At 43.6% G+C, this 27,581-nt stretch overlaps 2 protein-coding genes across 2 annotated transcripts; both read left to right on the top strand.

Annotated features, from left to right (window-relative positions):
• Window positions 1-162: 162 nt before the first annotated feature.
• On the top strand, window positions 163-17,460 carry LOC308119813 (deubiquitinase DESI2-like). The gene is made up of 7 exons (XM_080480035.1): window positions 163-353; window positions 908-1,044; window positions 1,506-1,601; window positions 13,426-13,498; window positions 14,878-14,971; window positions 15,051-15,192; window positions 15,971-17,460. Exons 1-7 carry the CDS (start codon window positions 290-292, stop codon window positions 16,205-16,207), a joined length of 843 nt encoding a protein of 280 aa, XP_080336161.1. The 5' UTR covers window positions 163-289; the 3' UTR covers window positions 16,208-17,460.
• A 3,757-nt stretch (window positions 17,461-21,217) lies between these two features.
• Window positions 21,218-27,299, top strand: srsf5a (serine and arginine rich splicing factor 5a). The gene is made up of 8 exons (XM_080480029.1): window positions 21,218-21,375; window positions 22,504-22,637; window positions 22,726-22,796; window positions 23,419-23,547; window positions 23,867-23,936; window positions 25,226-25,299; window positions 25,399-25,506; window positions 26,231-27,299. The coding sequence occupies exons 2-8, from the start codon at window positions 22,512-22,514 to the stop codon at window positions 26,643-26,645; spliced, it is 993 nt and encodes a 330-aa protein (XP_080336155.1). The 5' UTR covers window positions 21,218-21,375; window positions 22,504-22,511; the 3' UTR covers window positions 26,646-27,299.
• The last annotated feature ends 282 nt before the right edge of the window (window positions 27,300-27,581 follow it).

Below are 27,581 nucleotides of genomic sequence, written 5' to 3'. Positions count from 1 at the left end.
CTTTATCTCCTTATCCAGCCGTGAGTAAACGCTAATCGTCTCCACAGGTTATCTTATTCCCCCAGATTGTTTTATAAACTTGAGTTTTTTCAAGATCCTTTATCGCTGCCCTGTCATTCAAAGGTCGGCCTGCAGCTCCGTGCCTCGCCGCTGGGGGGCAGCGCAGCCACAAGTCTCGGTGTGCGGCGGCGGAGGAAGCAAATCGAAACTCCTCAATGAGTTCACCTTCACATAAATAGTTTGAGTCCCTCTTTCTCCGCCAGCTCCTCGTCTTCACCGCCTCGGCACCATGAACGGCTCCGTGCACTCCTCGCCCGGCGCGGTGGACATCCGGCTGAAGCGTGGACCGGCGGGTAAGGACGTTTGAAACCCCCCCCCCCCCCGGGAGGGACGGAGCTAGCGGCGGCGGCGGCGGCGGCGGCGGCTAGCCGCTGCTGCGTAACGCTGTCAGAGCTAAACCGTCCCCCGAAGCTAAAGGCTAATTATGAAGGAATAATGTCCAAACTTCACTCAGACTTCAGCCTCCGTGCCATAAAAGTGGAGGGACTGTCTCGCGGGAGTCTCGTTAAGTTGTATGAACGTAGATCAATGGCGGAAAGCGGTGTTATTTAGTTCTTTCTGCACTTTGTGTTGAAGTTGAGGAGTGAGGCTGGAGCTCGGCCCGATGGACACTTTCTCCAGTAATCCAGTGAAGCCAACCAGGAGCTGATGTGGCTGCTCACTGGATCACGTTTCACTCATGTCTGTGTTGTGTAACGTTCGGTGAGCTGCTGCCGAGTCCCCGGGAGGAGGAGGACTCCTGCTCTTTGATCCACTTTGTGATTGGATCAGCAGCCTCTGTCCCGAGAAACACCTGGAGCTCCAGCGCAACACTCCTCTTCTCCGCTTTATTTGTTTTTTTTTCCAGGTTTGGGATTCAACATTGTGGGCGGCGTGGACCAGGAGTATGTTATGAATGACAGCGGGATATATGTGTCCAAAATCAAAGATGACGGAGCTGCAGGGCTGGATGGAAGACTCCAAGAGGGAGACAAGATCCTGGCAGTAAGAAACACTCACCTTCATCAATATTATTACTATTATGATCTTTACGGCTCAACCATCCCCGACCACCAAACATCTCCCATGTCATCCATCCGTCTTCCCCTCGTCCTGGTTGGACGCTCCATCTCCTTTTGTCCAATATATCCACATCTCTTCAACACATATCCCGACTGTGTACCCATTGAAAAGTGACCTCTTTTTTATTGTCTGGACTAATTAAATTTGCACAGTCTGCTGTAAAGTGAGCCGTTAACCTAATTTGCATGGATTTTTGACTATAACGTAAACCCACACATGCAAACTCCATATTAAAATAATGCCAACATAAATTGCAATCTGCGTTCTCGTAGTTCATCGGTTTCCTTTTTCCAGGAAATAGAGGTTGAATATTAATAATAAACTCCCGCTCAACTGATGTAGTCGCCGGTGAGGAAGATGATGTTTGTTTTTGCTTATTGCAGATAAACGGAGTCGAGCTGGAGAATCTGACACACAAAGCTGTGGTGGAGCTGTTCAGGTCGGCGGGGGAGGACGTGGCGCTGTGTGTTATGAAAAAGGTATTTTCTTTTAATTTATTCCTTTTTTCCTTTTGTTTTGAAGCACAAACCTGCAATGAACCGAATCACCAGGACAAGTCAATCTCTGACACAAGTTATTAGTGAGTAACAAACAAATGTTTCCCTTCAGAGAAACTTCCCAGGTAAATTATTTCTTCTTTTTTTTTTTCAGTCTTGAAAGTGCTCATACACCGATCAGCCATAACATTAAGACCGGCCGAGTATTCTGCGGCCTCACTACAGCCTGTGCTGAGCTTTGAATTCTTAGTTTTACAACAGTAGCTCGTCTGTTGTTGGATCGGACCACCCGCCACAGCCTTCGCTCTCCACCTGCATCAATAAGCCGTGACCTTTGACCTTTTCACCAGGAACCGCTCGCAACAGCTGCAGATTTTAGAGACCGTTTTTAGAGCTTGTCAGACTACCTCACATTCTTCTGTTTTCACTGACCCAACAGTTCCATGTTCACCACTAGATGATGGCGTTAGTGAGGGGAGAACACAACGAGTTGAATACCTCGGCGTTATGATGAGGCTGGTGTTAAATTACAGAAGCCACTTATGATGAATAGTAGTGTGTCGTCCAATTTCAACCCTTTTATAAGGAAAGTTTCCATATTTAGTGGCAACCACATTTCATTTTTAAACGTCTCGATTTACGCAAAATCCACTTTCTAATGATTTTCTAACAGTAATCTGTCCTCATAGCCTGTGCATGAGGCTCCGAAGTGAAACAAATCTTTCATCTCCCTTCTTTGCGCCACCTTTTTAGTGAACGTGCTCAAACAGACGACTCATAGATTTTCCCTTCATGACATCATGAGGGGTGTAGCTGCCCTTGGCATCAAGAAGAAAGTGTGGAGCTCGACGGGTGCAAACGTTTATTTTTCTTTTCTTTCATTGTTCTTCAGAACAGGCACCAGCACCGTACACCGTGAAACTGCAGGATATTATGAACAAAAAATACATCAGTTCACTTATTTCATTACATTTCAATCTAACAATAATACACAGTGCCCGACTAATAATAACAAACAAAAAGACGCGCTGTCATTGTACACACCTCGCTTCGCCTACCAAGGGCTCAAAACACCGGTCCTCATTTCCTCAATGATCCCAACACTTCAGAGTTTGCCTTAAGCAAAAACACAGGGCAACACATGCATGTCACAGTTCAATTTAACGCGTTTCTGTGACATCTTTTGGGACTACCTACCGGTTATCTTTTATATAGCAGTCGCTCCTTGCGCGCTGCTGTCAAGGCCCGTCAGTCTCAGTGTGCGTCAGCTGTCAAAACCCGCATGTGACGTCACAATTTGTAGGCAAGTTACAACCCGGAAACATGAATTGTCGGCGGGGTGAACCCCAGAACATGTATGGCAACAAAGCAAAACAATACTGTAAGTAGCCACTTACAAGGGGAGATAGCCACTCTCTCCGGTAGTGGATATTCACTACCGGAGGTACATGAGGTCTGCCCTCTAAAATCACGATCAGGCGCCATTTCTTTCTCCTTGCAAATGTAACAGGAAAACAGACATGGGGGAGGCGTGGACAGACACCGCTCATTAGCATTTAAAGTTACAGACACAGATACAGCCTGTTCTCAGTGGAGCTCACGAGGGAGACATTTAGACTGGATTTGGGGAAATACACTTTGAATACTATGTTGTTGAACCTCTGACAACTATGTGAAATTGATTAACTGTATAATATGGGACCTTTAACGAGCGCCAGAGAAAACGTGCTAATCGTGATCCTAAACATCCCTCAGTGATTTAAGTTTTAGAGTTGGTAACTGATTCCACGAATTGTTTCCCTACTGAAGCACTCTGTAATGTTTAGGATATGAAAACAAGGGGTTAAAAGCAGGCAGAATTTCAGTTTACATGTAAGCAATCTAATTAATATGGAGGCTAGAATCCCTGCTTGAATTAATTGATGGCAAAAAATTTTACTTGTTCATTGTGTTTTCTTGTACATGCACGCTAGTTGAAACATCCGTTTCACTATTGAAGCTGATTTAGAATCAGATTTCCACATTGGATTGTGTCCGATTGGAGCCTGTGGCGCAGCGTTAAAGTCCCTCCTTGCTCCCTTTGCAGTTGCCGCGTGAAAGGACCGACTCCTCGGACTCGAACCCGGACAGCAGATCTCCTGCGTCTTATCTGGGAATCTTTGCTGTGTTGGCGGGCATCACTGCCTTCGTGGCATTCATCTACAAGCGGCGCGCTCATTAGTCACTTTTACCACAGCCGATGGCGTCTGTATGTCGCTTTTCTTTTTTCTTTTTTTTTTCTTTTTAAAGATCAGAAACTTTGCTAAACGCCAAAGATGCGGATGAGGGAACAAAGTCTGAACCGTAGACCTTATTTTTTATTTTTTTTTGATTAGCAGGTGTTGGTGTCACTCGTGAGTTTCTCCATGTATTTTTATGTGATCGATGGTCGCTTCCTCTTTCCTATGCAAACGGACGACGTCTCACTCGGTAACCTTGGGTAGAGGGAAGCAGAAGAAGGACGTACACATTCCTGCTGCCGAGCTGTGCTGAGCTCTGCTCTGGCACAAACAATCCGAAGCTTCTCGAGTCCAAAATGCCATTTAGAAACCGAAAGACTGACGTCCAAAACTCTTACGGCTGGGTTTGATCTTCATTTTGTATTGTTGCACAGCATCGCGGCAGGAGCAGTGGCTGCGATTAGTCGTGACTGAGAGGTTTCTTAGTGCCTTTCCCCCCCCCCCCAGCCAGTCTGTCCATTTATAACGCTGCTCCTTGTCGTGATCGGAAAAAAAAAATCCACACATTATATCCATCATTATATTTTATTATATGCTTCAAAAAGACCGAAACCGAGGAAGTAAATACAACTTTCGCTTCTTTTGAACCCCCTGAACTATGAGCTTTATTAGTTAATCATCTGAATCTTGCCCAATGCAAATGTGTTTCCAAAAACATAAAAAAAAACTAGAGCGAGGGAGTGAAGTGCATTCGTCAGTGACTGTTATCGGACGTGGATTAACACGAATCGAGTGCTCGTCCGAGTATTTGCAGCCGCAGAAGGTCAGTTTGAGGTATTATCGGTGCAACGGTGTGGCTCGCTGTTGTGTTTTTTATTGTTAGTGTAGGACAGCGAAACCCCCGTGGCATGGGCCAGTAAAACATATCTGATAATACTTTTTTTTGGAAGGGGGGGGGGGATTTAATGACTAAAAAATGGAGAGATCATCAGCCGTGAGAGAAAAACAGCTCAAAGTGTTGTCAAGTTGTATTTAACTTTCAGGAGGTGTCCAGTCATTCTTGATCCAGGTCGTGCAGTCAAGTTTCTTAAAACACAGTAGTAGAATAACACGCTCGTAATCCCACCCGCTAGCCGATATTCCTCACGGGATGAGTAGAAACATATGAGATTACTTAATTTCTTTGACGGACCAACAGCTGAAAACAGAAAAGCAGCTAAAAAAATAAAGTTGCTTTCGGCGACTTCAGATGTTTTTCTTTTTCTGTTTGCACTAGTCACAATCATAAAACTCCTCCAATAGCAGCTGTAGAGCAAATAAACAAGTCGAGTCTGCTCAATGTTTTTTTGTTTTTTCTTTTGGTCCACATCTGTCGTGTTAAACGTCCCCGACTGGATGTGGGTTGTTGTGTGTAAATACATTTCATGTCGCTCTGCTGAGTGGGACTGTGAATATGTTTCAGTATGCCAGAACCGTGGATCAAAAGGCACTAATAAATTATGCAAATACTGTGTGTTTGACATCCAGGCACCTATTAAAATTCATGTTGAATTCACCTGCATGAGGCTTTTCTTTTTAGATATTCAGGATCCCGTAAAGGGTGTGTTTGTTTTCCTTTTACACACATTAAAAAAAAAAAAAAACATCACTGATTGAATTCACTGTCCTTTTTTAAAAGTAGAAATAAGCGTGACTTTAATAATAATTTTCTTAAGTTGTTTTTGGTCAACAGTCTAACCTATTATTTTTAAAAAACTGCCGTAACTATAACTTATTAAATATATTTGGCATATATTTAAAAACTTGCACTAGTTTTATGGTTCGGCACAGATTTTCTTAGTCTACATGTATTTTTATATCACTGAATTAACAGGGAAGAAAAGGTGCGTTGACAGATAAAACACAAAAAGTACAAGCAGCAGTGACTTATGTCAACACTTGATTTTATTAATGTACAATTTTTTTGTTAATTATTAACAGAAAAAATACATAAGTCAGTAAATATGGTCACATTTCCAAAAAATAGCTAAATATTGTGATTATTGTTGAAAAGATGAATAAAAGAAAAGTACAGATCCTTGGAATATTTCAGTAAAAGCCATTACATTGTTAAAATGAGCTTTGCGTCGTTTGGTTATAAGTAAATAAATCTGTATATTTCGCAGTATGAAACCAGTTAAGTAGGTAAAAGCTGTTTAAAAAAAAAAAATCGACATCTGTTACATGGAAATGCAGAAAGATCTTAATTACATTGTCAATTTACCTGGATGATATTTATAATGAATAAAAACGGTCCACAACATAGGTTGAGAAGCTGATGGGGCGGCTGCAGGTTCGATTCCCCATCTCCTTCCCTGCCCCATGTTGAAGTGTCTGCGAGCAAGGCACTGAATCCCAAACTGGGACTGAGCAGTGGATACAACAAATAACCAGGTGCATGAAGACAATGCAAGTCAGTAGCTTAAAACTGACATTGAAGAATGAGACTGGAAAACACTAGAATAATATTACTGAATGAAATTCACCCACAAGGGCACAGAGCTACTGATGCATTTCTATTTTGAGAGAAACAAAACTACTGGCGGCTCATTTTAAAGTGAGAAATGATGTATGATGACTTGGCGACTCAGCAACATTCATCACTCATTACAGTGTGAAAAAACAAAGATTTATTGTAGAAACATGGACTCGTCACAGCATGATAAACCCAATCTCAGTGTTTGCAAATCATAGGCCCAGGTCCTGTAGATGTACAGCTCCTGGAGAGGAGGGAGGTTGCGGTCATTTACCCAATCGGAACATTGCAGGTTAAATTCCTGTCTCCACCTGTCGACATGCCGAGGTGTCGATGAGCAAGACTGCACCTTACCTTCTAGGCAGACTGGATGATCTGCTGCAACAAATGTAGTGCAGATGTGTCAGGACTCCATGTTTCATAAAGATTGTGTGTTTTTTTTGTCAGGTAAGACAGAGATGACAAACATTTCCGGGGACTCAATGTGTAAATTGGATAAAATGGCATGTTGATTGATGGAAACGAGAAGAAATGATCCTGAGCCCCTCCAGATTGACCTCCTGGTCTCTACTTACACCCACAATGTGCAAAAAACTCTACTTTAGTGATTAGAAGATAGTTGGATTTTTTTTTATTGAAGCGTGTGTGTGTGTGTGTGTGTGTGTGTGTGTGTGTGTGTGTGTGTGTGTGTGTGTGTGTGTGTCTGTGTCTGTGTCTGTGTCTGTGTCTGTGTCTGTGTCTGTGTCTGTGTCTGTGTGTCTGTGTGTGTGTGGCTGCCTGGAGTCTTCTTTAACTCTGAGCTCCTGCACTCCCACCAGCGGCTCTGGCTCACATCAGCTGTTGGAGGAAGCCTCGGGGGCAGATATGATGTAATCACGCGAGGGGAGGCAGAGCCAGGGCCGGAGAATAATCACCACACGGATGCGCCTCGATCGGCTCGGCTGCTCCGGGAAGGAAGGAAGGAAGGAAGGAAGCGCGTTCCGGAGCCTTTGCGTTTGTTTTGCGGGGTTTTCGACGCGGCGCCGCGGCGTCTTTGGAAGAGTCATGCCCGCGCTGAGGCTGCTGGATGCGGGCCAGCAGCACCGGTATAGCGGCACCGGCCGGGGATGCTGCTGCTGCTGCTGCTGCTGAACTTGACCCCCCCCTCCCCGACTTCCGTCAGCTGTAATTACCCGGTGTGGCCCGGGACTCGTCTCCCGCAGCTGCTCCATCGGCCCCCGCGTGAAAATGGCCCGCACTCCGCCTCCGCCGTCGACGTCGCTCCATCTGTCGCCTCTTCGCCCGTGATGATGACGGGAGGACGCTCCGCTTCACGTTTCGCCGCCCGCAGGGCCTCCGTGTCGGCTGAGGATCATGTTTCCTCCTCTGATCTGATGCGTTGAGCCTCCCGTTACGCACATTACGCCTCCTTTTGGATATTTTTGGAGCCCGGTGATGGGCCGCGTCCGCCGTTGCACCTCGCTTCAACCTGCCGGGATCTGACTCTCACACTTTACCCCGACCACCATGGCCCCTGTGACATCCATCTGAGCTCCGGTTGTTCCTCCTTTAATCTCTATTTTTTTCTAAATATCTGGGCTTTTACGCGCGGAGCTGCGTCCGCGCTGCGGGCGCTGCCCTGCGGGTGGGAGATGAGAAGCCTCCGTCCCGTCGTCCACCGTGTGGCCCTGTGACTTCACAGCGGGGTGCGGAGGTGCAGACATCACTGCAACAAAGTGGAGCTTTCGGAGGCGAGACGGCTGCCTTTCCAGCTCAGGTTGAAGCCATGGCCAATGAACCTGTCATCCTAAACGTGTATGATATGGTAAGAGCCCCTTTCCTCCAAACTACACACCCACTCTGCACCTGTTTTCTATTTCTGGGAGTGTTTGTAACCAGACATCAGCTTGGGAAGTGACTGAACCCACATGTGCACTGATATTACAATTAGGTGCTGGTGTACTGTGAGAAAAGGGATTTTTTTAAAACACAAATTTAACACTATTTACTGTTTATTTCATCCAAAAAGGCATTAAAAGATATTAATTCAGCCACAGTCACACCCGCTATCTGAGATTTACTGCTATACTAATAGAAGACTCACTGTCTCACTGTGTGCTAAGTACAGTACATTATAGTACAGTATAGTAGGCTACAGTATAGTACGTGGCCTTGATTTGCTGCAGACATGAAGCCAAACTCTAGAAGCTTTTCAGCTGTAGTCTGTCACCCCTTCTGGCCTGTGAATGTTCCCTCACACTCAAGCAAAGAGAGAGAGAGAGACTGGTTTTGATTCTACAGCCTCGGGCTCGTGAAACAAGAGCCTTCCTCAACCCTCTGACCTCTGCCACTGTGCCTTCAGTTCACATGCTACACACACACATCTGCACACATGAAGCCACAAACGCCAGTGAAGAACAAGGCTGCCCATTCAGAGCCGTGCCCACCGCCTACTTTCTCACATAGTGTACTGCCGTGAACACTGAGCGCCATGCTGCCACTGAAACACTCCATTTACAGGAGTATTATCTGTATTGATCGAAATTTACTTGTAAATCAAAATAACTAAAAATACTCAGGTAAATTAGCTTCAAGTCAAATTTATTTCAACTATTCCACATCCATATATGTCCACTAAGAGTTTTAAAGTACGAAAGTAACATTTGCTTGGGGACATTCTACTATTTTATGCTGAAATAATCACATTTTATGTGCATATTTTAATACGAAGTAGTTCAAATCAATGATGACAATTTAAAGATTCCTTTTCCATGTGAATGGAAAATATTCAATTCACACATATATATATATATATAAGCGGAGTAAAGTGAAAGGTATAAAGTAAAAAAGAACAAGATTTACTCTGAAATTGTGCAGTTTCATTATGAAATGATGAAGTATCATCTGTATGTAGGGCTTTTAATTTAAGGTAATTAGATAATACTCCAGACGCTTCATTCACAGCAGCATTATCATCAGTTAAGAGCGGAGAATAATGTAACTAATGTAACTGATGACAGTTAAAAAAAGAGAGATGCTTTGCAAAACTTTATGCAAAAACGATCACAAGGTGTGTTCACGTCTCAAAAAACCCACAATATTTTCAGTTCTTGATTGAATAATTTGATTTAAATTCTAAAAAAAAAAAGTTTTATATGAAAACTATAGAACAGTTAAATATAAACACATGAAAAAAACTGATTAGTACTTTAAAATGAGGATTTTGAGGGTTTTTTTTGGTTTTAAATTGAGTACTTCTAAATCAAAGTACATCAACAATGGTGTAGTGGTTAGCATTCACAACACGAGGGTCCCCGGTTCGAGTCCTGGTTGTGCAGGTGCTGCATGATCTCCCTGTGTGCATCTGGTGTTTCCTCTAGAGTCCAAAAAAACATGCATTTGAGGAAGATTAATAACTCTAAATTTTTCTAAAAATATATAAAAGGAATTAAGTTCCTCGACCTTAACCTCTAACCTTACATGATTATTTTCCATTTTGAAGTATTTTAAAGTCTTTTTCTCCCAACAAGTGCTCTCATGTCTTTGAAGCCTGATTCCTCTTTGACGGTACAAACAAAGCAACGCCTCCAGAGGGACAGACGACCATACGGGTGTAGTTCCCCGTGTCTTCACCGTCTCCTGTTACGTTCAAACCGTCGACTCTTCAGCGGACAGAACAGCTGCTCAGACTTCTGATTAAATCCCTGCGTTTTATTTATTTATCTATTTATTTATTTTTTCTTTTACCCGGCGTGTCGGGACTTAGCAGGTCAGGCTGGGGTTGTGGAACTGGGAGAAAGTGATCACGAGGCGAGCCGCGGCCTTAAACGCTTTGCAGAGACTTAAACAATGACGACGATGAGGAGGAGGAGGAGGAGGAGGAGGAGGAGGAGGATGAAGAGGAGGAATCGATCATCTACAGCGTGGGATCGATGCTGATGAATGACGCTCCGCGTAGCCGGGAAACTGTAGAGGCTAAAAAAGCTGCAGCGATGGGCCTCATTTGTTTGAGCTCTCCAGGGACTGTCGGGTCGTCTTTGATTGTCTCTGCAGTCAAAGACAAGATTTCACTCTCAGGTTTGTTTTTTTTCTGGTGGGGGGGGTGGGGGGGGGTGGGGGGGGGGGGCAGAGGTCGCCTTTGTTTTCGGTTCTCAGTCCGTCTCCGTTGTGGAACGGCACAAGGCGAGCGGAGCAGAGGTCACGGCAGAAACATGAGAAAGAGCCGCTAACCCAAAGTGATGTGGCGGAAATGCTTTTATTGTATTACTCTGAGCCCGGAAACACGTTCTATTATTAATAATGGGACAGCTGGCTGGCTCTTAGCATGTTTTCTCTGGGGGGGGGGTCTGAGGGTGTGGGAGTGTCGGTGGGCGTCCGGTGGGGGGATGAATTATCTCCACGCTGTCTGCAGCGAAGGGGCGGCAGGTTGGCTCATCAACAGCACGGCCTGATGGGTAAATTTTCCCTCCCTGGAGTCCAGAGGCAGGCGATTGATTTTAAGTGTGCTCCACAAACAGACTCCTCTGGGGTGTTTTCTCCACAGGTGCATGCTGGGATACCCTCCCTGTTACAGATCCAGATCACAAAGAAAGGATGAAGGAAACACATGAGAGATTTTATTTTTGTGCTTAACTCAAGTCGAGGGCAGTTTTATCTCCCGTCAATGAGCTCCTTTGTGTCCTGTTTTGCTTGTAGTTCCCTAAGAGAAGCCTCTTGTATATTTATAGATTTTTAGGCTTCCTTATTTGTGCATCTTCAAAACCACCAGTTCAGGTTGATCCAATCTGAAAGCAGGGTACCGCAGGTTGAATTAGTTTGACCTAATATCACCGTTTGCAGTCTTTACTAGACCTCTGAAGACGCAATGGTATCAAGACATTGCCAAACTACTGTGGACTGAGGCAGCGTATCGTCCACCTGCAGGCAAATTAGCGACATGAATTGAACTTGTATGCATCATTTCGGACTGTGGGAGGAAATCCACTCATGCACAGGGAGAACATGCAAACTGTGGCAGTGAAGCAAGAGCTCTAAAAACTAAACCACCGTAATTCGACAATCAATTCTTAAGTATTCATGGGGATTATTATGCTCCAGGATGAGCGGATGCTTTAAAAGCAGGGATGGCAAACTTACGGCTCGTGGCCCCAAAACCAGATCAAATCTGGCACAAGGTGAATATTGATTGATTGATTGAAATGTTTATTTCGAATAAGGTACGAAAACAATAAGAAAAAAAAGAAAAGAAAATTAACAACAAAGTTTTCCTCTCAAATAATAAATAAATGAATAACAGTAATAATAATATAAAATAAATCAAGAAAAACATCGTCAGATGAGTATTCGAAAAGGAGTGAGAAGAAGTAAACACTTATTTACTCTCACCCCTTGTCACAAGTAAATAATATAATTACTTCCTTCCATCTCTTACACACACACACACACACACACACACACACACACACACACACACACACACACACACACACACACACACACACACACACACACACACACACACACACACACACACACACACACACACACACACACACACACACGTCCTGTGCAGCACATAGAATATATATACATACACGTCCATTCATACATATCTACAGACAGACATAAACACCTGTACCCACACACAAGCCCACAGTGCAAGGAAAGAAACGAACAATATAAATAACCAAAAGAAATGACTAGACATTTGCCCCTAAACATAGCCTAGTGATTGGCCACACCTTCTTCTTCCTCGTACCTTTTGAAAATCATATTTTTATATAGCATTTTAAACTGTCTCATATTTGGACATTGTCATGAAATAAAAGTTACTGGTCGCAAACAGGATCTGAACAAACTTCCTTGGACCACAACTAGATGTAAATGCATAATAATGTATACATGTTTAACGACAGGCTCTGTTAAGCCTCCAACATCTTCTTAAAAGCAAACAACCAAAAAACTAGAACGTGGCCTCGGTAGAAAGCGAACCTTCACCAATGCCACATTTATTGCCATCGTTAAATAAATAAACACACACAACCAAATACATGGAAAAAAAATGTTTTTAACCAGAACTGAACTGTTTTCAAACAGACCTGGACAATCTTTAAATCACATTCTTCCTTTTAACCAGATCATGAGACTCCGGACTTTCTAAACTTGGACTCTTCAAAATAGACTAATAATTCAAACTTCACTTTGCAGAGATTCTTTAAACGAGACGCAGATCCTTAAAACTAAACGTTGGATTCTTTGTAAAACTCCTGGATTCATCAGCTCACACCAAACCTAGACTGTGTATTTGTCCTTGTTGAAAAAAGACTTCAGGCGTCCATCGGCAATGTGTTCAACCTCTCCCACATATGTGAGTTTACAGATCTAAAGTCAGTCTGTCTATCTCGTTCCTGTTTGGTCTTCATGTGAGTCCTTGTCCTTGATTCCAGTTTTGTTCCGTTCAAGTTCCCAACAGCCTTTGTCTAGTTTCTTATTTGGTTGTTTTTTAAACTCTTCATAGGACACTCATTGAAATCCTCTGGGATTTATACCTTTTTACAGACTATTTAAACTTTTTTGCAAATGTACTGCCTTTTTGAGGCAGAATAACAGAATGATACATAAATATATGTAATTTGCATTGAATAACAAGTGATGAAAAATCACATATTTCATCTCTAATGTCTGAAAAGTGTCTCCCTTAAAATCTGGAAAGAAATACTTTCCCTTTTTCCACACTTGTTACACTACTGAGTACAGGAGTCTTACAACATGGTTTATTATTTGCAAAAAAAAAAGAAGCTTAAATATGAGGTTTTCTATACATTAGGTGTATATTTGAACATGAATATATTTCAATTGCATTAGTTTTACATGCACAATGCATATCATCACAAAAAGAAAATGCAAAACACAAAGTTGTTTGTTATGATAAATGTGAATTCTCACTAATTCCAGAAATCCTGCAGAGGACTTGACTATCCCAATGAGAAGAAATGCAGAAGTTACCTCAGCCATTGAAAATGTTTGTGATTGTGTGTAAAGATAATTCAGTATTTAATGTTCCTAACAGCCCTTTTCCACCTTTTCTCCATAGTACTGGATAAACGAATACACCTCCAATCTGGGAATTGGAGTCTTCCACTCAGGCATTGAGATTTATGGCAGAGGTAAGATGGGAAAAGGGGGGGGGGGGGGGGGGGGCATCTTACAGAGCAGATGGGTCTGCTTTCACAGACACGGAGGAAGTCTGGTTTTTAAATATGGAATATGGAATATGGACTTGTGTTCCTAATAACATGACCCCATTTCTCTGGGTTGACTCACCACTGACTCACACACTCTGTGTGTGTGTGTGTGCAGTTTGAAAAAAAAAAAAAAAAAGCGTGAAACTAGATCAGTGGGGGATCCATCGTGCCCTCGCAGCCTTGAATATTCTCTGTGCTCAGTGAAAGCTGATGACAGTGAGTTCATTACTATGGCAGGAAACCGCCCATTCCACGGACTTTCAGAGTAATACGCTACATTTGCAGCCTCTTTAGTCCTGGTTTGTATCACAGCTCTGTGAATTCATTGACGTTGGATTTCAGCGGATGAAAAGCTCTCGGTTTGCATTTGAGGAAAATGTTGCAGGAATCAAATCGGACTCACTTGTGTTGAACTTTTTCAGTATGTTTTTTTTTAAGTGCAGTTAAGTTTTGTTGATGCTGTGTGTTAGAAACTTTCTCCAAACTATCAAAATTCTGGACCCTCTTAGAAAGCCACCAGATGCCATGCGGCGGGTGGATTTTGTCAGAGAAAACCATAATTTTTGCATTTTTGTCCATCATAGTTTGGTTTCCTGAAATATTTTGCCAAATCTTAGATCCGAAAGGTGTCTCATAGCCTCTCTTAGAGACAATCCAATGAAATACAGTGAAACCACTGCTTTAGATTATGACCAGACACATGTACGCTCCAGTTTCAGATTTAAATCACAATCTGTTAAACATCATAATTGCCTCTTATCCATCACAGAATTGTATAGGAAGAAAGTAATTCTCTACCTTTGAGTTGGCTTAGCAGGCCTTTAACTTCCTGATCTGTCAATTCATGGCCTTAACAAGACCTCTGAAGGTCTGCTGTGGTATCCGGCATCAAGATGTTAGCATCAGCACCTTTTCAATTTTTACATTTTTGGGTTACGTTTGATGGAACCTGAGCAGATGGTGGAACTTCCCATAATCAAGAGCTTCAGTTCAGGAGATGCTCTGACCCATCAAACTCGCTCAAATCCTTCCCCTTGTCTTCAACTTCAACAACGTTCGAAGACGAAACGTTCACTTGCTTTCGGATATTGAGCTCAAGCTCGGCGGAGACGCGGCGGCAGGGATCTTGTCATCACTTGGTTTTCATCACTTCTCCACCGTGTTGCTGTAAACGCAGGCCACAGCCTGTGATTAGCCCGGCGTAACGATTTAAGCACAGCGTGTCGGTGATTAATTACATGCCTCTGCGTGATTACAGTTGTTTCCTGCTAACCTGTGTTCGCCCCTCCCCCGCCTCACAGAGTTTGCGTACGGCGGTCACCCGTACCCCTTCAGCGGCATCTTCGAGATCAACCCGGGCAACGCCGCGGAACTCGGGGAGACGTTCAAATTCAAGTGAGCAAAGAGACGCTGCTAACGGCGGGGACCAGTGTGCTGATATAACTGTTATTTCCTGCTTTCTTCTTTGAAACAGGGAGGCCATTGTTTTGGGCACCACAGACTTCACAGAGGAGGACATAGATAAAATCATGGAGGAGCTCGGGAAGGAGTTCAAAGGCAACGCCTACCACCTAATGCACAAAAACTGCAACCACTTTTCCTCCTCGCTGTCTGAGGTCAGTTCCCCCGAGAGCTTTGATACCGCAGCAGCAAAGTTCACACTGACAAGCGTGTTTGAAGGGACATTGCACCTGTTTCACACTTCGTACGTCAGTTAAGTAATTCATCAATAATAAAGATATAGATATAAAGAAGGATGCTGAGTCAGGGCTGCAGGATGACGGAGCTTGTGGGTGAAGTCAGCACACGACGCCAGCAAACACAGTAACGGCCACAGCTATATTAGTCATCAATTATAACCGTTGCTTGTTTTACGGGAGGAAACCTGAGGCAAAACTCAGACACGCAGGAGAACGACATGCGAAGCTCGGCTGAGCCAAACCACTTCCCTAACCCTAACCCTAACCCTCACCCTCACCCTCACCCTCACTCTCACCCTCACCCTCACCCTCACCCTCACCCTCACCCTAACCCTCACCCTCACCCTAACCCTAACCCTAACCCTAACCCTAACCCTAACCCTCACCCTCACCCTCACCCTCACCCTAACCCTAACCCTAACCCTCACCCTCACCCTCACCCTCACCCTCACCCTAACCCTAACCCTAACCCTGTATCCTAATGTTAGTCTAATAATGTCTTTATATACATTCTTAAGAAGTATATAAAAAACAAATTTACAACCAAAAGTAATATAAAGTTAAAAACAGGCAGAATTGCAATGAACCAAGTACTCGTCTTCAAAATGACCCAAAGTATTTGTATCTTTCTAACTACATTTAATGGAATGATCAGGTTGAGTTCTCACCACGTCTTTGTTATTTGTCTCCTCAGTTGCTGTGCGGGCGGGAAATCCCTCGCTGGGTCAACAGGCTGGCGTACTTCAGCTCCTGCATCCCGTTCCTGCAGAGCTGCCTGCCGAAGGAGTGGCTGACGCCGGCCGCCCTGCAGAGCCACATCAGCCTGGGCCTCCACAAGGAGGAGCAGAACGAGTCGAGCGACGAGGACCCTTCGTCCCCGCCCGGCGCCTCCTCCGGCTCCGCCCACAGCTGCCGCCACACCCGGGTGTGAGCCGGCCAAGCCGTCCTCCCCACGCCCGCCCCGCACCCACACGTAACGCCGACGCCTCGCAGGCTTGAACAACCACCCGACCTCACACGAGACGACGAGGAGCGCCGAGGCAGACCCTGCACGTCCCCTCCTCCCTCACCCGAGACGACGGGACGGCGGGGAGAAAGAGGCCGACTTGAACTTGGAGCGTGGCTCGGACTTCAACGACGACCGCCACCGCCTGTCGGGCGGAAAGTTTGGGACTCCTTAGAAACGTTGAAACCTCTGTCAGCCTTCCCTGCCCTGCCTTCAGAGCTGCTTTTGTAGGAAAACTAGATCGCGACACTCGATAGTGACATTATCAGGAACACTGCTAACCTGCTCGGCAAGTTCTCGTTCAACAGCCTCTATGTGGCCTTCCGTCGCTGCGGTAGACTCCGCTCTGCCTGTGCGGAACTTTTCTTTGGCCATTTTAGACGGTTTGGCGAGTTAACGAGGATCCGACCGCTCCTCCGGTGCCGCCTGAACCAGAGAAAAACGTTGCATGTTGAAAGAAGTGACCGAGACACTTCTGACACTTTTCTCCTTTTTTGTCTGAAAGAAAGTCTCCCAAACAGGGATTGTTTTAAACTACGTGGTTGTAAACAATCAAGGGCAAACACTGTTCGGTTTGAACCCTGGGCTGGCTCCACGGCTCCCCGGTAGCTATCTGTCAACATCTCAGAGACACAAACACAAAGCAAGTGAAGCTGCTACTCCACCCGCTGTACCTTTTTTTGTCTACGTTTTTATATCCAACCGATCTTTCTATAAAAAAAATTAAACGGTGCGATAAATAACTAACAGGAAAAACAAAACAAAAAACAACGTCACGTTGGGACCACAGCAGTTGAAACTGAAATCCATCCCAGTTCAGAGGAAGAACCCGACGTGCTTTCCAGTTAACGTAAAAAAAATGAAGCTCCAGCCGGCGTCTGGTTTATTCAGCCAAGAGGGATTTTAAAGTCTGAGTCTGCGGGGCCTCCAAACAACACATCCTCCAAGTCCTCATTAGTTTAACCTTGTTTAGGTTAATTTGATTCTGGGAAGCAAGTCAGACCATAGTTGAACCCTGAAGAGACTCATAAATTCATCCTTGGTGGTCGAAAATCCCTTTTCACGTAGTTTCACTTAAAACATCCGTTTTGAAGTGGAAAGAAGCGACGAGACTCCTCAAAAGCCGGCATCTACAGTATCTCTGAACTGTCCTTTTAACTAAATATTCTTATTCCTTCTCCCCTCTATGTGGACTCTTTTGAAACCTACTTCTTAATCGAGCCTGTCTCAACCTTTAGCCAGCCGAATCAGGGTGATTTACTAGTTTCCTCCACACAAAGTCTATCTAAACACAGCCTCTACTTTATATTGGATGTACTGTACTTGTTTAATTTGGATGCAAGCGACACCATGATTGTATTATTCAACAATTTAGACACTCAGAAAATTTAATCAATTTCAAGTTAAACACAGTTTTGTAGGTGGAAAAAATAAACTTGAAATCTCTATTAATATTATTCAGACCCTCCCCCCTATTTAAGAAACCTTATTCTCGCTTCAAAAACTCTAACCTAGATTATCTAAACCATAATATCCATTTGAATTGTCTCATTATGGTGCTTACAAGCCTCCTATACACATTCATGACATTTTTCTACTTCCATACATTGAGCCTTCCCTGAAAATATTCAGAGCTCCTATTTGTAAATCTTGTGATATTTGATCCTTTCGACATCCAGAAATTCAGCCAAGCTAAAGTCTAAAATCACATTTTGCATATTCAGACCTGAGTAAACTACATCGACGGTTCTGTAAATTAAAAACAATGACACATCTGTGGGGTGGAAAATCTGCAAAACTCCCCAAACTTTTGTTATTCCTCGAATCCCTGCACTCTCTTTTCAACCAAATAACATCCAGATGTTGCCTTTTTAAAACACTTTTGACGACTACTATTATTTTTTATTTATTTTCGTAAACCTAAAATTTCCCCTAAAATCAATTCAGAACTCCACTTCTCACTTGCCCTCCGACCTCTCATTAGTTTCATTTGTTCAGTTTAATTTGGTTCAGATGCCAGTGAGACCATGACTGCGTCATTGAAGCCTGTAGTCACTCAAAAATAGAGCTAAGAGGGCAGAAAAATCCATAAAACTGTTTTTATGAGGCAACAAGTGGTATATATATATAACAGTATAACTACCTATTACTATAATCGTCCAATCTCTGAGCCGTCCATTTACCCAAATGACCCACATTCATGATTTTTAATGTCATTTTATCTATGATTGTTTAGTTTTTTTTACCTTACATACACTGATGGAACCTCCCTTAAAATATATTAAAGTTTTCCTTAAGACTATTTTGGTAATCTCTTGTTTAGACTGTTTTATTTACAATCAGTCCTCAACAGGGTCCTAATGTTTAGTGCTTAATAATAATAATTTAAAAAAAGTTTGGATTACCACTGTGGGTGACCAGAAATTTAACAGGATACAAACCTGTTTCAGTTTTTACCTTCGGACCCGAATCAGTGAACATAGACACTTATTTATCTCATTCATTTCCAATCTGATACATATATTTTGAGGAATTTTCGTCCCGTATAAAAGTAATTTCATGTGATCTTAGATAACATTATTGTCTCACTGGTATCTCCAAAACCAAAAAGGAACTGTGTTAGAAATCTGTAGTATATTACCATTCCACACTATCTGATGGGAGGTCTAAAGAGCCTTACATCAGTCTGATTCAGCACAATAAACCAGAGTTTTCTAAGTGAGAAGTGGGTCTTCCCAGAGGTGCATGGTTAAGTCTTGAGATTAGGTTCAGTGCATGGAAATGTTTGAGAAGACCGCCTTCTCACTTTGAAAACATGTGGGCTTCACTATTTAAACCTTGCCATATTTGGCTCGGTTACGGTGCGTTTTGGTGAATTAGGACTAAAAGATAAGAAACAGTCACATTAATGTGAACGCGGAGCACATGTTGAACCGTTCAGGTTCAGTCTTTGGGCACTCGGACCTTATCCTGTGTACTCAGGGTGACATTCACATGATACATGGGTCAAATTGTTTTGTTTTTACCACTGTGCGAAGGCTACTTAGGGATAATTCTCAATTTATTGCGACTTTATTTGCAACACTCAACACAGCCATTACACAGCCCATAATTTCCTTTAAACTTGAGAAAACCAGACATAACGTGTCAGAGGTGTTAGTAGCCACATTTCGTTGAATCTGGACAGAACCAAGACGTTTTATTTCTTCACCCCACCCCCCTGACCAGTCTCAATGCTAAGCTAAGCTATTCTATATTTATCCTCCAGACAGGAGAGTGGCGTCAGATTCTCTCTCACCTGGCATACAAACAAGTCTCCCACATGTCTACTTGCTCCACTTCTACTCTGCTGCCTCCAGAAAGCTTTGCAGGGCAAAAGCTTTTTGAGTGATCGGCTCATAATATCAAAGTTTGCTGCAGTGAAAAGAGCAACAAGGGAAAATATGATGTCACAGGTTATCTCCAAATGGTGGATTTAGCCTGAACAACCACATTAATGAGTATTTTGCCCTGGATGAGGAGCTGGTGACGATCATGATTGTTATTGCTTGACATGAACGGCGCCCGGTGTGGTTTTTATTTCCTCCCCCTCCCGTCCCTCCTGTTGTGGTTGTGTCGACGGACAGCTACTCTTTCTCAGGAAGGACATCACATCAACCTGTAGTGATGACGGACGCTTCAGCCCTGCTGAACGTCTTCATCAGCAGGGTCAGAAGTGCAGATTAATCCTTTAACTTTATGTGCTTTGATAAGCTGTACCCCTATTTCTTTCTGTGTCTCACTTTTTTCATTAAGTGTATTTGCCTTCATATTTATTACTTTTTTTTTTTGACTCATGTTGAGGTGGCTGTACAGTGATCAGTATTACATGCTCTAAAAGTCTTTGGCACTTTTTACAGAGCAGACAAGATTTTTCTTTTCTATTGTACTGTGTAGACCTAAACCTTGTATCTCCTTTTCCTAACCTGAGACAATTTCAAGAATGATGATAGTCCTAGAATAAAGAATACCAAGGGATTTGCCTTGTCTGTTTTAGTCTTCGGGTAATATTCTCAGTCGGAGTCCTGCAAGTAGCGACGAGGACCCGGTCAACACTGCTTGCAGCTTTAATTCTTGTGCCTGCCTGCAAGGCGCAAAGATTGCTATCTTAGGCGGCCGTTTAATTTTATTGTTGTTTTTCGGCCTTTTTCTTGACGCCTCACTAGTCCCACTAGTATGGACACAAACAGCACATCAAAATATGCAGAAGATTGGGGACACAAGTTGCTGTGACTTTTGTTAACGATTTGGCTGAACATTAAAAAAAAAAAAAAAAAAGTCAAACAAATTGTTCTATACAAAGCGGATGGGAGAGGCACTCCTGGAGGAGATCAGAGGAGGTCAAAAGAGATCAGTGTCTGTTGCCTGGGAGCTGCTGATTTCCTATGGAATTTTTTAGTTTGACGACATTACCTTACAGAGGGCTCAAGGTTGTTTTGTAGTTTATTTAGTAGATTTAGTAAAAGAACTAGCTGTTTTAATCCAGCTGCAAATGTTCAACAAAGGCTGATGTAAAGGTAAAAAAAAAAACACGATATTTTTTTGTTGTTGGGGGATAGGGGAAGCCTCCCAGCGGATTTAAACAAGAAGTGGGTTGCCAAATAGTTGTCGAGCCCTCTCTAAGGGCTGCAAGCCTGGCGCTTGTTTTTATGTCAATATCAAGCAGGAAGGGATTTTTACACTCGTGCAAAGAACTTCATGAGCCACTCTGCGGGATAAAGTCCTTTCTTTTAACTGAGTTAAATATTAGCTACGAACAATTAACTGGCAACGTGAAGGCCCGCCTGACAACGCCTCTGATTGGCTAAAAGTAAACACTTCCGTGATTCATGCTTGCATTGATGAGTTCTGATTGGTTATCCTGATATGGAGGCCCAATCAGCGTGCATGTTAGGGGCGGGACATGAGATTGTCTTTCCACGGTGGGAATGAAACCGTTTCTTCCCTCCAACGCGGTGCTTCTTCGCCATTTTGATCCGGCAAAGAAGTGAGGGAACACTGTGAACCAGCAACATAAACAACCACCACAGAGCAGCGACAAGAAGAACCGCTATGTGAGTATACATACACTTGAACCTAAAGTAGATTCGGTGTTGGTTTTTCTTAAAATGCCAGCGTTTTATGATTTTCGACGAAATATTGTCGGTGTAGCATCGTTAGCTTCGGCTCCGTGCAGCCGACCTCGACGCCAGTTGAAATTCACTGAGATAAAATGTCACGATGTGTAGTTAATGTTCATCTGTACCCGTTTGTGATTTTGTCCTTTGGTAACGCTTCACTTTAAACCGTGATTGTGTTGCTAGCTACGGAATTTAAAGCTACATCTTCGTAGTTTGCTCTCATGGTGTGGTCCGGTGAAACTAGGCCTCAGCCAGTACTTTGGATCCGAATCGACTTAAACTCGTGGTAAATGCATGTTTGATCATTTCCAAGTTGTTTGGAAGTAATAGAAACATCCCATGAGCCTTATACTCTGCAATTCATGTGAATCGATGAAACCGATCGCTCTGTAAACCCCACGTTTTTTTTGTAGTCATGCGTTTTATTGAATTAAACAACTGACATATTTGATTTATTTTGAATGATGAACGATTATATTTAACCAACGTGCGTTTCCATATTTATTTTTGAATATTGGGGGTCGTGGCTGTACATTTCTAACGGTTTATACATTAACCTACTCATACTTTAGCTCTTTAGAAACATAAAATCTTCTGATTTTCCACTTCAGAGTTGGAGAAACTCATTTTATTACTGCTTGGGGGCAGGTCATTATCATCTAAGTCAACATTTCGTCTGTCAGTCTATAGATGAAGTTATGAATTGCCTGTGTAAATGATCAAACTCGTTCTACCAGAGCTGGATTAAGTTTTTGTTCTTGCTCCTCTGGGGTGGTGTTTTCTCTCTTGACCTAGTTTGATTTAAAGCTAAACCTGTTTTTCACAAGTGGGTTTTTTAACTTATGGGATCACGTGTCCACCGAGTCAAGGAACCACGTTATTGCTTTGACAAACTTATAGAGTAGACCTGGACAATAATTACCACGTTTTCATGGTTAATGTGTTGTTTCCTGTTCCACTCTGTGAAACTTTTGCAGTCCTAATTGCTGCTCCTACATATCAGTATTTTCTATGCTTTCTCTTTTGTTATCATTATGTTGACATGTCCACTTCATTCTGCAGATACCGCTATGAGTGGCTGCCGTGTCTTCATTGGCCGCCTGAGCCCACAGGCCCGAGAGAGGGACGTGGAGAAGTTTTTCAAGGGCTACGGACGAATCCGTGAAATCAACTTGAAGAATGGATTCGGCTTCGTGGTGAGTGTGACTTTCCACATGATTGGCATTAGTACATTGTGATCCCCCCCCCACCACCACTCTTACAAGATTATTTGACTCTCCTCAGGAATTTGATGACCACAGAGATGCAGATGATGCCGTGTATGAGTTAAACGGCAAAGAATTGTGCAGTGAAAGGTAATACATGTCACTTTTTGCATTTGTAAAGTAATTATTCATTTGGAGATCTTACAGACTGTTGTAACTTAGGGACACAGAAGTGTGACTTCCTTGCAGCTCTGTATTATTTGTCTGCAAATGTGTGTAAAGGGTTAGTTTCTGAGTCCATTTTTATTCTCTGTTGAGCAGAGCTAAAAGAGGACATGAAACTTGACAAACTTTTGTCCATCTGATCGCGTTATAGAAAATAAATGTTCCATTTTGTTGCAAACAGGTTGAGTTTGACAATAAAAAAGACATCGGTCACGATAAACAATGACGACGGTTGAGTTTGTTCATTAGCACTGAATCTGTGAATCACTTGATATTTCGCAAGATTTATAACTGTGAATTGGTATTCTGCTCAGATGGCTTCAAGCAGTTGTTTGATTATTCACTGTGAGCGTCGGCGTCTCAATATCTTTTTTTCCTCTCTCAAAACGACTCTGCTACCGGTTGTAGTATGTGAACGTGAACAATGGCACAAACTTACAGCAGCTTGCACAGACTTTGGAGGAATTACTGCATATTAATCTGGACTTTTTACGGTTTGACTTTTCACTTCCAGCTGGTTGAACTTGTGTCTTTCTGACTGTTTCAGGGTCACGATTGAGCATGCCCGTTCTAGAAGAGGAAGAGGCAGCGGCCCTGGGATGGGCGGTGGTGGAGGCCGTTTCAGTAGCAGCAGCAGCAGCAGTGGCTATCGGCCGTCTCGCAGCAGTGGCTCCAGGTACACAAGTCTAAGACGTCCCACCTGCAAAACTCAGTAAAGAGTTTGAATACGTGTTTACAACCTGTAAACACGTATAATCAAGCACGCTGTGATTGCTCTGTTACTGGATGCAACAAGCAGCAACAAATCTACAAACAGATCTTTGCGGTCTAATTTTCAGAAACATCAGTTTAGTTTTTAACTGTACTTTGACCAGGAGCAGGTGCCATCTTCACTCTTTCCAGTTGAATATTAACTTGACCGTTACAGTATTCCCCACAGAACACGTTGGTATTGACGTTTTTTTTGTGTGTGTGTGTGTGTGTCACCTGTGCAGGTACGGCCCTCCTGTGCGTACTGACCACAGGCTCATTGTAGAAAACCTCTCGTCTAGGATCAGCTGGCAGGTAAGACGTGACGCAGTCACGTTGTCTGTTTGCAACACAAATATTATAAACATTTGTAAATGTCATGTTTCATAATGAAGAAGCAGTCATATATTATCAGCATACAGAACATAGTCTCATTAGGGAATTGGCTTATTACAACAAAAAGCCCCAGTATTTTTAAATATTCTTAAATTTGAATACAAATTTTTTACTAAAAACACATATTACTGCTGATAATGAGCATTTAACTGCTCTTTACAGCTGCTCTGATTTGGTTTAGTAGACATCAGAGCTTAATAGAAACCCCCTCCAGGGGGGTGTCAGAAGTGTGTAGCGCCCTCTGCTGGTTGTTTTTTTTCTGAAAAGTGTCCATTTGGTGCCTCTCCCTACACGCAGTTGCCGCCGGTCTAAAGTCTTGGCTGGGCCCCGTAGCGGGTGAAAGTGGTCTAGCGCAGGATACGGTAGCCTTAGGAGGTCCGTAGCCACAGTCTGGAGGTTCTGAGGGCTGGCATCCCCGACTGCTGTAACCCCCCTCAAATCCACCGTCCCCACACTCTCCCATTTGGGTCTTTTTCTGTTGCCGATGGAGCTGGGGGGGTGTCGAGTCGGGCACGCGCCCCCCTCCCCCTACTTGCTCTCTGGTGGTTCCTTACTTGTGGAGGCCGGATGCTGGGTCAAGGCCGAGGGCGTTTCTCAAGGGCTTAACACTGCATTGGTTCCCATTTGCTATTTGGACAAGTGGCTCTAAGCTAATATCTTCCTGGGTATGGAGCGGTAAGTAGCATAAAACTCATGTGATTGGGTTTGTTGAGGGGTCGGGTGGTGCAGGGGTGTAGAGTTACAGTCTCAAAGGGGAATCATGTAAACACTGTTTGCTGAGCCTTTTTAAACATGAACAAAGAAGAAGCATTACTGTCATCCATAATGATCTGTAATGAAAACACAGATTATCTCAACACAGCTTAACCTCACAATTCACTAGGTTGGTGCATCACCACTCGGATATATTTGGGTTTTGTTTCCACACACTAGAATTAGTTTCTTTGGGGATCTGATTAAAAGGACATTTTCCTTTTTACACATTAGTTACAAGACTTAATTATTCTCACACAGCATTTCTGTGGCTCTTTTGTTTTGGGAGGTTATCACAAAGGGAAAACAGTCAGCATTAGCTAAGCCAAGTTAGTGTGTGTGTGTGTGCTGGTTTGTTTGCCTGCTCATCTCTCTCCCTGCAGGTTGAAACGGCTCTCACAGACTCCCCCTCTTTCCTCCGCTGTCACTCACCTGCTGTTGTGCTTTTAAACTAGGACCTGAAAGACCTGATGAGAAAAGCAGGTGAAGTTACCTTTGTGGACGCTCACCGGCCCAACAAAAACGAAGGGTGAGCCACTTTGTCATCGTCGTTGGAACGTGGCCAATGCCCCCCCCCCCCCCCCTCCCCGGGATGCCTTGCTCATGAGCGTCTTGTGTTTGCCTGCAGGGTGGTTGAGTTTGCATCCCGCAGTGACATGAAGAACGCCATTTCCAAGCTGGACGGGTCCGAGCTGAACGGTCGCAAGCTCAAGATCTTTGAGGACAGCAGGAGGAGGTGAGGCTCGTCTGAACGCTTCAGCACAAAAAAAAACAACTTTAAAGTTTATTATGGAACTATTTTACCAGTCGGATCCACTTGAGGTTAAACTGGCTGCATGTGGAACCTGAACTAAAATTAGTTTGACACCCGGAGCTAAACGATCCAGTTTTCCTGCGCTGATGCTCCACCTATTGTTCAAACACGGAACTGCGTGTTCTCCCGGGCCGCAGCCTTGTTTTACAAACCTTGAAGGCAAACATTGATATTTTGGCTGCAGTGACAGTTTGGTGTAAAAAAAAAAAGAAAAAACAAACATTTTAGTGATCCTACTACACCATATGCACGTCTTAATGCGTCTCTAAACGAAGTCCTCCATGTTGTTGTAAATTAGACTGAATCCAGAGGTGGTTGTACTGTTTTCAAATTGTATGAGTCAAACATGAAAGTGCTCGTCAGATTGTTTTTTAAACTGCTTTTTGTTCTTGCACATTTCATGAGAAACCAATAGTTTGGTTTTTCAGGTTTGAAGAGAAATAAAACAAACGTCCTTGTCGCTCCGCCTGCGACTCTCAGGTGTTTTACTTCAGTTTTCCGTTCCTGGACAAAGTCTCCCGACAGGAATTGTGAAAGAAAACAAAGTGAACCAGACGTTTCTGATCTGCTCAGAAATTTGAGTAGCAAAGAAGTGACACTTCTAATGTCGTCTTCTTCTTCTTCTTCTTCTTCTTCTCTGGTTCAGCCGCAGCAGGAGCCGCTCTCGCTCCCGCTCCCGCAGCTACTCTCGCTCCCGGAGTCGCTCCCGCAGCCGCGGCCGCTCCAGGAGCCGCGACCGCTCCCGCAGCCGCTCCAAGTCCCTGAGCCGCACCCCGGAGAAGAAGTCCGGCGGGGCCAGCAAGGGCAGGTCCCCCTCCCGCTCCAAGTCCCGCTCTAAGTCTCGGTCCAAGTCCCGCTCTAAGTCTCGGTCCAAGTCCCGCTCTAAGTCTCGGTCCAAGTCCCGTTCCAAGTCTCGCTCTAAATCCCGCTCCAAGTCCAAGTCCAGGTCTAAGTCCAGGTCCAAGTCCCGCTCCGCCTCGCCCGCCCCGGAGCAGAACAACAAGCCCCGCTCCAGGTCCCGCTCCAGGTCCCGCTCCGCCTCAGCAGACAGCAAGCACTGAGGCCAGCGCCCCCTGCAGGCATAGACTGAGAGTCCCACCATGAGGAGTGACGTGACCTTTACTATCAGAGACAAACTGCCTTCACAGTAAAAGCCTCCAACACATTCAAATTTTCTTAGTCTGGGATGAGGAGAAGGACTTGAACCGTTTCACTTTTAGTTTTCCGCCCCTCCGTCTCTTAACGTGCTCACTCCTCCGCAACGACGTCGTCTCTCCTGGAGTCTCCTCCTGCCGTCTGCCATGTTTCTAGTCCATCTCGTGGCTCCGCCCCCTGGAAGCGCCGTCGATTTCCCCCCCCAAAAAAGAACGAAGTCGTTCTGCTGAAGCTGGTGTTTGATTCACTGCCCTGATATGTGAAGGTAAAAATGCAAACGTTACAGCTTTATGTCTTAGTCCAGGAATCTGCCATCGATGTTGATTTTTAAATCTCGACCAGGATGTCGTGTTTTGGATTTTCTTTGTAATTCATCTCTTTTCTTTAGCGAAGCAGGTTCGTCTCTCAGTAAGTTTAATTTGTGACTAATGAAACACGCAGTCCATATTGTGATGTCTTTTTTTTTTTTTTTTTTTTCTTTCAAATTTGTAAATTTGTGGTTCCAGAGATGCTTTAAAGTTTCTGCAGTTGAATAAAACTTTCACAATCTCTTGAATTCTTTCCGCTGGATTCATTCAAACATCGGGCCGCTTCATCTTCCTGTTTCTCAGAGTTCCATTCTTTTCTTTGTGAAATGACCTTTTACTCGCCACGTGAACAAATAATAGTGATTTCAGTGAAATTAATGCAGAAATATGCAAACTGCAGTAGTTTGAAGAATCATTCTGAAATAAATCTGAAAACTTTTATTTTATCTACATTTTCAGTAAAAAAGTTGATAAATTTCAAGATGAATTGGTGCTTTAACTTCCAGAGATGTAAACCTTAATATTGTAATTTTT

Source organism: Lipophrys pholis, assembly GCF_963383615.2.
Source record: "Lipophrys pholis genome assembly, chromosome: 14".
Classification (NCBI taxonomy): domain Eukaryota; kingdom Metazoa; phylum Chordata; class Actinopteri; order Blenniiformes; family Blenniidae; genus Lipophrys; species Lipophrys pholis.
Note: the sequence above shows the minus strand (reverse complement) of the source record. Positions and strands in the feature narration are given on the sequence as shown.